The following is a 12319-nucleotide window of genomic DNA, read 5'->3' as shown; positions in this document are numbered from 1 at the left end:
TTTCTATAATGAGGCTGATGGCCGGACTCATTAGTTAATGAACATTAATCCGCGCTTCTCCTCCGGCCCGTCGCTCCTCATTTCTGCTGCAGGACGCGCCCGTGTCGTATGATATATGTATTCGGATAATCGGGTCCCGTGTGACCTTGATGATAACGTGGCCTCCGGCGCTGGGGGATGTTGTGGCCGCGTGGCTCAACATCTGCACCAATCTCTCCGGCTCCCATCTAACACCGCGCTGCCCCCGGAGGGAGGGCTCTGTATTGTTATATGACTAAAAAAGAAACGGCAGCAAGTGTGAAGAATTAAAAAATAATCGTCCTCTCTAGACATGTGCCCCTATTACACCCTCCCCCCCCCCCCCCGTACCTCCGCATTGCTCCCCCCAGAGCAGATCTGACCACCCAACCCACATCCATACACAATAACATGGAGTCGTCCCCTCTGCTGATAGTATCACACCTGCTCAGAGCATTTGTGAGGTCTGACCCTAATGTTTGGGGGGGACCGGGCTCACAGTCTCCATTTCAGGTTGAGGTCCAGGTCATGTCCCCCCCCCCCCCCCATGTTGATATGGACTTTATGCATTGGGCACAGTCATAGGGAACAGAAAAGAGTCTTCCCCAAACTGTTCCCACAAAGCTGGAAGCTCCATTTATCCACAATGTTTTGTGCTGAAGAATTAAGATTTGCCTTAACTGGAACTAAGGGGCCGAGGACGACTCCTGGTAACAGCCCGGCTCGGCCTCGTGCTTGTCGGTGCTGGGCTCGGCCTCGTGCTTGGCGGATGCCGGGCTCGGCCTCGTGCTTGGCGGATGCCGGGCTCGGCCTCGTGCTTGGCGGATGCCGGGCTCGGCCTCGTGCTTGGCGGATGCCGGGCTCGGCCTCGTGCTTGTGGGTGCTGGGCTCGGCCTCGTGCTTGTGGGTGCTGGGCTCGGCCTCGTGCTTGTCGGTGCTGGGCTCGGCCTCGTGCTTGTCGGATGCCGGGCTCGGCCTCGTGCTTGTCGGTGCTGGGCTCGGCCTCGTGCTTGGCGGATGCCGGGCTCGGCCTCGTGCTTGGCGGATGCCGGGCTCGGCCTCGTGCTTGGCGGATGCCGGGCTCGGCCTCGTGCTTGGCGGATGCCGGGCTCGGCCTCGTGCTTGTCGGTGCTGGGCTCGGCCTCGTGCTTGGCGGATGCCGGGCTCGGCCTCGTGCTTGGCGGATGCCGGGCTCGGCCTCGTGCTTGGCGGATGCCGGGCTCGGCCTCGTGCTTGGCGGATGCCGGGCTCGGCCTCGTGCTTGGCGGATGCCGGGCTCGGCCTCGTGCTTGGCGGATGCCGGGCTCGGCCTCGTGCTTGGCGGATGCCGGGCTCGGCCTCGTGCTTGTCGGTGCTGGGCTCGGCCTCGTGCTTGGCGGATGTCGGGCTCGGCCTCGTGCTTGGCGGATGTCGGGCTCGGCCTCGTGCTTGGCGGATGCCGGGCTCGGCCTCGTGCTTGGCGGATGCCGGGCTCGGCCTCGTGCTTGGCGGATGCCGGGCTCGGCCTCGTGCTTGGCGATGCGCGGAGTTCAGTGATGGAGACCATTACTTCTCCCATTAGATATGATGCATTTCTTCACTCTCTTACACAGTGACGCATTTACTTCTTGTCTTGCGCTAATTTGTGTTTAATTTTCTTTTTTGTGCCCAGAAACCCGGGTTCAGATTCAGGAGTCGGTGCGAGGAAAGGACGTTTTTATCATACAGACCGTTTCCAAGTAAGTGATGGCAGCCACCGCCGCTGTGTTTTCCCCACTTTTTCGTCTGGGGCACTCGGGGTTAATGTGTTCACTAGAATGTTGGCGGCGAGGATTGTGGAGGATATCGGAGATGAGCTCACCCCATAAAGACGTTGTGTAATATTCCATCCTTACCGCACACATCCAGCCTTATACAGGAGTGCGCCCGCGCCAATGTGACAGCGGGCATGGCAGATGGCAGCGAGTGATTGGGGAGGGGGGTGCAGCCCAGAGATGAGGCCCTGACTAACGCTTCCCCTTCCCTCCGTGCCTTGGAATAGTCAGAACCAGTCACCTGACCGGTGTGGCGGGTTTGCAGCAAAGTCTGCTTCAATTACGAGCAGATTTCGGGGCGGATTTGCTCATTGATTGGGCTAAAATCTGCTGTGAAAAATTATTTCCTAATCTCCATATTTATTTTTTTGTTTTTGTGCCGTGTGGCTTTGGTTAAATCTTCCACGTTTGCTGACATAGTGATACGATCCAGCCCATCCTAACGCTTTCTGCACAGAAATCAACTGGATTTTGTGTGAATGTCGCTACGATTTCAGTGCAAAACTGCTGCGGACGGTCACAACGCGGACTAGGATCGGTCCAGTGTGAGCCAAAACACACAACAGGGGGGACACTTTAGCAACGGAGGACCTTAGGGCTAGAGAGAGGGGAAATGGGTACCTCCTCACCTTACTTGCCGCTGTACCTTGAACTTCTGGCCGGTCTCTATATAGGTTCCTCACCAGGAACCTGAATCCCTGAGTGATCCTACAATAGTCCCTGGCTAGTGAGTGGGCAGGTAAGGGACGCAAACCCCACCGGTGTACTAGAACAACGCACCAGGGAAGGAAGACACGGGAAACACACTACAGCAGACTTCTGCAGTCAGCACTGCAACTTCAGCAGAGGGTTTCAGCAGCTCCTTCCACCTCGAGGACCAGCATCCAAATGGCAAAGAGAATAACCGGCTCCCCCTGCTGGTAGCAGAGGGTATATAAAGGGACTGGGAGCAGATTCTTACGATTATACTCTAGATGTGACCTGTTTTCCTTTGTCTGCAGGGATGTGAACACGACAATCATGGAGCTTTTAATCATGGTGTACGCCTGCCGGACCTCGTGCGCGAAGACAATCAGCGGCGTCATCCCCTACTTCCCATACAGCAAGCAATGCAAGATGAGGAAGCGAGGGTCCATCGTCTCCAAGCTCCTGGCCTCCATGATGTGCAAAGCTGGTAAGAAAATACTAAAGGCAGGGGGCGCTACCACCTCTCATTGGGGTCCCCTTAGTCTTCGAATTGTTGGAGGACCCCCCCAATCAAGAGATCCTCATATCTCCAACGGTGTACAAACTGTGGGGCGGCATTGGACGTTGCGTGGATTTCGGGGACGTCCACATAGCACCTCTCACGTCGGCCCGTGGGAATCCTCCCATCATCCGCCGCACAGAAATCCATTAGCGTCTGTTTATTTGGTCGCGTTATCCGCTGTATAAACTTGGCTCCTCGTCTTTATGTAACTTGAGACGTGGTTTAAGCCGGAAATCCAAGATACCCGGAAAGGGGGGGGGGGATTGTGTCCGATCTCCAGTCCTCTACTCTCGTGTCACCGTTTTTTTCTATTCTTCTTCTCCTCCCATGAAGGGTTAACTCACTTCATCACCATGGACCTGCACCAGAAGGAAATTCAGGGCTTTTTCAATATTCCCGTGGACAATCTGCGAGCGTCCCCGTTCCTACTGCAGTACATCCAAGAAGAGGTGAGCAAAGGGCAGACGTCACCGTCCGGGCACTAACGTATAATCTGTGACATAAAATACAAGGTTTGTCGCTGTGCACTCGTCTGATCCATGGCACCGGATACTGGTCACCACCGCCGGCTCCGCTCCATACTGGTCCATAGTGTCAGGGAGGTAGATAAAGCCACGCTCTGTAATCATGCATCAATTGCTCATCAGAGGCCACGCTGTCGCCATCTCGCCTCCCAGGGGTCTGTGCTGTTGCCATCTCGCCGCCCTACCCAGAGGGCCACGTTGTCGCCTTCTCTCCACTCAGGGGGTCCCATTGATGCTGGCTCATGACCTAGGGGTCCGTGCCGTCGCCTTCTCACCGCCCAGGGGTCCGTGCCGTCGCCTTCTCACCGCCCAGGGGTCCGTGCCGTCGCCTTCTCACCGCCCAGGGGTCCGTGCCGTCGCCTTCTCACCGCCCAGGGGTCCGTGCCGTCGCCTTCTCACCGCCCAGGGGTCCGTGCCGTCGCCTTCTCACCGCCCAGGGGTCCGTGCCGTCGCCTTCTCACCGCCCAGGGGTCCGTGCCGTCGCCTTCTCACCGCCCATGGTGTCCTCTTGTCGCCTTCTGGCCGGCCAGGGGTCCGTGCCGTCGCCTTCTCACCGCCCATGGTGTCCTCTTGTCGCCTTCTGGCCGGCCAGGGGGATAGGCGGCGCTGTCGCCTTCTGGCCGGCCAGGGGGATAGGCCGCGCTGTCGCCTTCTGGCCGCCCAGAGGTCACTTGGGCTGTGCTATAGTTTTTTACTCCTTTCCTATTCCTATGTATACGAGTGACTGCGGCGGAGGTCGAGAAGTCGCTGCCGTTGCCTGTCCCACATGGCAGTAGTGCAGCCCCCGCTGTATACCTGCAGTCTGGTCCCTGCCTTGTATCTCGCCCCGCAGCCACATTGCACAGCGCAGTGCTCATGTCCTCGAGCCTCCGTCCTGGAGATGATAGACGATCTCTCCGCTGCGTAATTACAGCACAGATATAGGAAGCCGTGCATTTTAAATGTTATGGCTGGCACGCCAGGGGCCGATCACATTTCTGGCTGAACAATGAGCGTGCATCTCATTTACTGCGTGCCAGAGACCGGCCGGAGGTGAGGAGGGGCGAGACCGGCCGGAGGTGGGGAGGGGCGAGGAGGCGAGGAGGGGCGCGGAGGCGAGGAGGAGCGAGGAAGGGGGAGAGACCGGCCGGAGGTGAGGAGGGGCGCGGAGCGAGGAAGGGGGAGAGACCGGCCGGAGGTGAGGAGGGGAGAGACCGGCCGGAGGTGAGGAGGAGTGCGGCGTGAGGAAGGGGCAGAGACCGGCCGGAGGTGAGGAGGGGCGAGACCGGCCGGAGGTGGGGAGGGGCGAGGAGGGGCGTGGAGGCGAGGAGGGGCGCGGAGCGAGGAAGGGGGAGAGACCGGCCGGAGGTGAGGAGGGGTGCGGAGCGAGGAAGGGGGAGAGACCGGCCGGAGGTGAGGAGGGGAGAGACCGGCCGGAGGTGAGGAGGAGCGCGGCGTGAGGAAGGGGCAGAGACCGGCCGGAGGTGAGGAGGGGCACGGAGCGAGGAGGGGAGAGACCGGCCGGAGGTGAGGAGGAGGGGAGAGACCGGCTGGAGGTGAGGAGGGGTACGGAGTGAGGAACGGGAGAGACCGGCCGGAGGTGAGGAGGGGCACGGAGCGAGGAGGGGAGAGACCGGCCGGAGGTGAGGAGGGGTACGGAGTGAGGAAGGGGGAGAGACCGGCTGGAGGTGAGGAGGGGAGAGACCGGCCGGAGGTGAGGAGGAGTGCGGCGTGAGGAAGGGGCAGAGACCGGCCGGAGGTGAGGAGGAGCGCGGAGGCGAGGAGGGGAGAGACCTGCCGGAGGTGAGGAGGGGCGAGGAGGGGAGAGACCGGCCGGAGGTGAGGAGGAGCGCGGCGTGAGGAAGGGGCAGAGACCGGCCGGAGGTGAGGAGGAGCGCGGCGTGAGGAAGGGGCAGAGACCGGCTGGAAGTGAGGAGGAGCGCGGAGTGAGGAAGGGAGGGCCCGAGACGCCATCCCTACATCACAGGGCAGACTCCTCCCTGGCATCATCTCTCCATCTGCTTTTGGTGCAAACATTATATCTATGTGATCAGTGCAATAAAATGACCTCAATCCAAGCGGCCGTCCTGCCCCGAACCAGCGCCATCCTGTGCACCATGACGCAGCCGAGAACTAGACGCACAGAAGTGTTTACACAGCAATAAAACGCCCAATATATTAATGTCAAAACTGCAGGAAACCCGGAAATATGTTATCTGAGGAATCACATCAGTGTTTGTTACATACATTATATACATTACCCAGGGAAAGCTTATTCTGCTCTCTTGTGGCTTTTGCTGAATAATGTACAGTATATGACCTGCTAAAGGAGGCAGAAGAAAAGTGACTAAATATAACTACTATAATACTGCCCCTATGTACAAGAATATATCTACTATAATACTGCCCCTATATACAAAAATATAACTACTATAATACTGCCCCCTATGTACAAGAATATAACTACTATAATACTGCCCCTATGTACAAGAATATAACTACTATAATACTGCCCCTATATACAAGAATGTAACTACTATAATACTGTCCCCTATGTACAAGAATATAACTACTATAATACTGCCCCTATGTACTAGAATATAACTACTATAATACTGCCCCTATGTACAAGAATATAACTACTATAATACTGCCCCTATATACAAAAATATAACTACTATAATACTGCCCCTATGTACTAGAATATAACTACTATAATACTGCCCCTATGTACTAGAATATAACTACTATAATACTGCCCCTATGTACAAGAATATAACTACTATAATACTGCTCCTATGTACAAGAATATAACTACTATAATACTGCTCCTATGTACAAGAATATAACTACTATAATACTGCCCCTATGTACAAGAATATAACTACTATAATACTGCCCCTATGTACAAGAATATAACTACTATAATACTGCTCCTATATACAAGAATATAACTACTATAATACTGCCCCTATATACAAAAATATAACTACTATAATACTGCCCCTATGTACTAGAATATAACTACTATAATACTGCCCCTATGTACTAGAATATAACTACTATAATACTGCCCCTATGTACAAGAATATAACTACTATAATACTGCTCCTATGTACAAGAATATAACTACTATAATACTGCTCCTATGTACAAGAATATAACTACTATAATACTGCCCCTATGTACAAGAATATAACTACTATAATACTGCCCCTATGTACCAGAATATAACTACTATAATACTGCTCCTATGTACAAGAATATAACTACTATAATACTGCCCCTATGTACAAGAATATAACTACTATAATACTGCTCCTATGTACAAGAATAGAACTACTATAATACTGCTCCTATGTACAAGAATATAACTACTATAATACTGCCCCTATGTACAAGAATATAACTACTATAATACTTCTCCTATATACAAGAATATAACTACTATAATACTGCCCCCTATGTACAAGACTATAACTACTATAATACTGCTCCCTATGTACAAGAAGATAACTACTATAATACTGCCCCTATGTACAAGAAGATAACTACTATAATACTGCCCCTATGTACAAGAATATAACTACTATAATACTGCCCCTATGTACAAGAATATAACTACTATAATACTGCTCCTATGTACAAGAATATAACTACTATAATACTGCTCCTATGTACAAGAATATAACTACTATAATACTGCCCCTATGTACAAGAATATAACTACTATAATACTGCCCCTATGTACAAGAATATAACTACTATAATACTTCTCCTATATACAAGACTATAACTACTATAATACTGCTCCCTATGTACAAGAAGATAACTACTATAATACTGCCCCTATGTACAAGAAGATAACTACTATAATACTGCCCCTATGTACAAGAATATAACTACTATAATACCGCCCCTATATACAAGAATATAACTACTATAATACTGCCCCTATGTACAAGAATATAACTACTATAATACTTCTCCTATATACAAGAATATAACTACTATAATACTGCCCCCTATGTACAAGACTATAACTACTATAATACTGCTCCCTATGTACAAGAAGATAACTACTATAATACTGCCCCTATGTACAAGAAGATAACTACTATAATACTGCCCCTATGTACAAGAATATAACTACTATAATACCGCCCCTATATACAAGAATATAACTACTATAATACTGCCCCTATGTACAAGAATATAACTACTATAATACTTCTCCTATATACAAGAATATAACTACTATAATACTGCCCCCTATGTACAAGACTATAACTACTATAATACTGCTCCTATGTACAAGAAGATAACTACTATAATACTGCCCCTATGTACAAGAATATAACTACTATAATACTGCTCCTATGTACAAGAATATAACTACTATAATACTGCTCCTATGTACAAGAATATAACTACTATAATACTGCCCCTATGTACAAGAATATAACTACTATAATACTGCCCCTATGTACAAGAATATAACTACTATAATACTTCTCCTATATACAAGACTATAACTACTATAATACTGCTCCCTATGTACAAGAAGATAACTACTATAATACTGCCCCTATGTACAAGAAGATAACTACTATAATACTGCCCCTATGTACAAGAATATAACTACTATAATACTGCCCCTATGTACAAGAATATAACTACTATAATACTGCTCCTATGTACAAGAATATAACTGCTATAATACTGCCCTCTATGTATAGGTATATAACTGCTATAATACTGCCCTTATGTGCAGGAATATCACTGCTGTGTAGCCGGATGTGACGTGGCTATAGGCTTGTAGCTTGCTTGGTTGGTCGTGTGACATTTCTGCCTACACTGTGCAGCGGTCTTTGCCCCCTGTAGACAGACCACCTATAATGTTGCTGCAGACTTCCAGGCTATACATGTATATATGTAGATTTGTTTTTCCTTCTGTTTTATCTATGCAGATTCCTGACTACAGAAATGCAGTTATTGTAGCCAAATCGCCGTCATCTGCAAAAAGGTGAGCCCCCCCCTCCTCCTCCCCTGACGTTTCGCCTCTAGTCTAAGGCAGAAGATCGGAGCCGCGTTCATCTTGTAGTACCATTTCATCCCACTATGTGGCGTCACAACAGTGCAGACAATAGAATCCTATGACACCTGAGTGGTCGGCCGCCGTCCGCCGCCGGGAGCTGCATGGAGGATTGCATATCCCTGTGTGTAGGCGGCCGGCCTCGCCTTGCTGCTTGTTGGTGTCCGTGCATTATCTGCAGAGTGTCACTTAGTAGCCGTATATATAAATGATCCTTTGTTGCTCTCCCCCCGCAGAGCGCAGTCCTTTGCTGAACGGTTACGGCTAGGAATCGCCGTCATCCACGGAGAAGCTCAGGACGCCGAATCAGACATGGTAGACGGACGACATTCGCCGCCGGCCGTCAAGAATATCGCTGCCATTCACCCGTCATTGGAAATTCCCTGTAAGTAGAGCTCCTGTTAATCCGGCATTATCACATTTTCTGGATTATCAGATGATCATTAAAAGTGTATAAAACGAGCATCTAACATGATAGATGTTTACGAGTCAGTAACTGCGGTGTGTTTTTCCGTCATTGTACATTTAGGGTCTATTTTAAGGATTTCATATGGTCCGGTCATGAGTACCCCCCTCAGGCGAGTCTGGGACCAGAAGGTCACAACGCCTTATTGTTCAGAGGTCTATAACTGGTGCTGCAGGGGTTAAGGACGCTTTCCTATCTGGCTGGTCTTTGTAGCCTTAATCTCAGGTGCAGCTCTTTTTGAGACCACTCCTCTTTGCTATAAAAAGTCCATCTGATGCCAGTTATAGATTCTCATTCTATTGCTGACCACTTTGGAAGGAGCCTGTCTCTGGAAGAAGCTTAGGAGTCATGACTGTTGTAGCCACAGTGTTTAGGGTTTTCTTTTTTGTGTCTATTTTCCCCTCTGTCTCCCTTACCTTGTGATTTATTATTGCATCGGTAAGACTAGTGTTCTCACCAGCCTTCTCACTAGCCAAGGTGAGGTCAGGGTGAACGTATGTACCCCTGTCTTGTCTCTTACCCTGTGATATATTATTGCAGTGGGAAGACTAGTGTTCTCGCCAGCCTTCTCACTAGCCAGGGTGAACGTATGTACCCCTGTCTTGTCTCCCTTACCTTGTGATGTATTATTACAGTGGTGAGACTAGTGCTCTCGCCAGCCTTCTCACTAGCCAGGGTGAACGTATGTACCCCTGTCTTGTCTCTCTTACCCTGTGATATATTATTGCAGTGGGAAGACTAGTGCTCTCGCCAGCCTTCTCACTAGCCAGGGTGAACGTATGTACCCCTGTCTTGTCTCCCTTACCTTGTGATGTAGTATTACAGTGGTGAGACTAGTGTTCTCGCCAGCCTTCTCACTAGCCAGGGTGAATGTATGTCCCCCTGTCTTGTCTCCCTTACCTTGTGATGTATTATTGCAGTGGTGAGACTAGTGTTCTCGCCTGTCTTCTCACTAGCCAGGGTGAGGTCAGGGGTTCCTGGAAGGACTTCGGACTTTGGAAGCCCTACAGGGGACAGAGTCATTATAGGTCTATCTCGGAGGTGTCTATCTACACATATTACCATGGCCTTGGTGGCCTCTGTCTCAGGAGTCTCCTATAACACCAATGCACCTTTGAGCCTTTCTGACAGACCCTGGCCAAAATGGTTCCTAAGGGCCCGGTCAGTCCACCCGGTGTCAGTGCCCCATCTCCGGAATTCAGAATCAAACTCTCCTGCCGGCCGGTCTCCCTGCTGGAGCTTGCGTGGCTTAGACTTGGCAAGCAAGATACGGTCAGGGTCATCATAGACTAGGCCAATAGTCGAGTCAGTCGGAAGATAAAAGGCCCAGGGTTAAGGGTCACCCTGAAGGAAGGAGGTCACAATCCCCACCCATTGTGCCTCGCTCCCGGAATAGTGTGGGCGGAGCTAAAATAAATCTTGCAGGCTTCACGGAACACACAAAACTTAACCCAACCCCCCCCCCCCCCCCCCCCAAAAAAATCTATCCGGGAGCGCCACCTTGGGTTTGGGTATAGTATGGCTGGCTTCCAGATCCATGACCCACTGTTGTGGCTGCGAAACTCTGGAGCGCAGGTCTGCCAGAACAAGGGACAGACTCTGCACCCGTTCTGTAAGGGTCTCTACAGGAGCCATTTAAGGTCCGGTGGAAAAAAAAGTGGGGCTTTTATAATGTCACTCCAGAGCGTACAGACGTTCAGTGCAACATGAGGGTTACAACAGGGATGGTATAGAAGGAAGGCGATGGGGAGAGAGGGCATCACCTGCAACTCGCCTGAGTCTGTACCCTAAGCTCCATAACGTCCCTATACGGCTTCGTCACGTGCCTAGGCCCTCGCTTTCCCTGTACTCACCCTGGCTAGTGAGAAGACTGGCAAGAGCACTAGTCTCACCACTGTAATAATACAACACAAGATAAAGGACACTGACAGGGACAAAGATACGAAAAAAACACTCCAAGCGTCTTTTAATGCAGTTCAACACCATTGCTGCAATAGTCACAACTCCTCAGCTTCTTCCAGAGACGGGCTCCTTCCAAAGTGGTCAGCAATAGAATGAGAATCTATAACCGGCATCAGATGGTAAGGCACGTGACTATTTATAGCAAAGAGGAGTGATCACAAAGAGCTGCACCTGAGATTACGGCTACAAAGAACAGCCAGATAGGGAAAGCGCCCTTAACCCCTACAGCACCAAAAAAAGTAGATTTCTCTCAAATACAAGTAGTGGGTCTACGAGCAATAAAATGTTGTTGTGACCTTCTGGTCCCAGACTCGCCAGAGGTTTCTCCAAAGCGGGACCCACTCATGACAGATACCCAGTGATGTCAATCTGATGCCAGTTATAGATTCTCATTCTGTTGTTGGCCACTTTGGAAGGAGTCAGTCTCTAGAAGACGCTGAGAAGCCTTGACTTTTGCAGCTGCAGTGTTTTGAAAAAACTTGGGAGTGTTTTCTTTTTTGAAACAGCGGGTGTTATCTGGTACTGTGGCTCCTCCTTTTAAGCGTGCATGTGCTAATCTGCTCTCCACTGATGAGCCACTTCTTCTCTTGCCTCCTGAACTCCACATTCATTCTGAAAAACTGCCAAAATCTGTCTCGGTCAGGGCATGGATTTGCAGCTCACTGAGGGATCACATTACATCCACCCATTGAAGTATGTGGCGAGACTCAGGCGGATTGTTACTGCTTTCTAGTAGGTGTTTCATCTCACCTCGGAGATGGATGCACAGTGTCGCTGCTCAGTACTGTTGTATAATATACTGAACACACCAAATAACACCGCAGACATAAACTTGGTTGCCAAATTATATTGTAGCCAGTGATGACGCAGACAAACGAGTCGCGCCTGCGCCATCACTAGAGGGCGCTTTCTGTTTTAAACGCCTACAAAAACGTGGCCTCGTCACTAAGGGGTTAATGAAAAGGTAAGGCTCCGTCACGTAGCACATAGGGCCCCACGTCCGCCGTGTCGAGCTCTTCCCACCTCGTATCAGTCACCACCACACCGCATTTATTCCTCACCGCTGACCTACATAAGACGGCGGCGCAAAGTCTCCAGAACTCCCGAAAAGCTTCATGAAGCGCGACAGACTTATTTCAATCCTTGTTATTAAATCTCAGCCTCTGCGAGCGCCATCTTGAACCACGCCTTGAGGAGAGTAAACACCATCTGCTGGAACGAGCCACGTCTTCC

At 50.4% G+C, this 12319-nt stretch overlaps 1 protein-coding gene across 3 annotated transcripts in view; it reads left to right on the top strand.

The window, feature by feature from the left end:
- The window catches only part of PRPSAP2 (phosphoribosyl pyrophosphate synthetase associated protein 2), a 57102-nt gene that overhangs the window by 15763 nt on the left and 29020 nt on the right, over positions 1-12319 (top strand). For all 3 annotated transcript variants that reach the window (XM_075318354.1, XM_075318356.1, XM_075318355.1), the window contains exons 4-8: positions 1670-1736; positions 2813-2985; positions 3394-3509; positions 8534-8589; positions 8895-9043. In XM_075318354.1, the coding sequence (XP_075174469.1) occupies positions 1670-1736; positions 2813-2985; positions 3394-3509; positions 8534-8589; positions 8895-9043 (561 nt within the window). The remainder of the gene's footprint in view (positions 1-1669; positions 1737-2812; positions 2986-3393; positions 3510-8533; positions 8590-8894; positions 9044-12319) is intronic.

The sequence above is a fragment of the Anomaloglossus baeobatrachus genome, chromosome 7 (assembly GCF_048569485.1).
Source record: "Anomaloglossus baeobatrachus isolate aAnoBae1 chromosome 7, aAnoBae1.hap1, whole genome shotgun sequence".
In the NCBI taxonomy this organism is placed as follows: domain Eukaryota; kingdom Metazoa; phylum Chordata; class Amphibia; order Anura; family Aromobatidae; genus Anomaloglossus; species Anomaloglossus baeobatrachus.
This window is presented reverse-complemented; position numbering and strand designations above follow the sequence as displayed.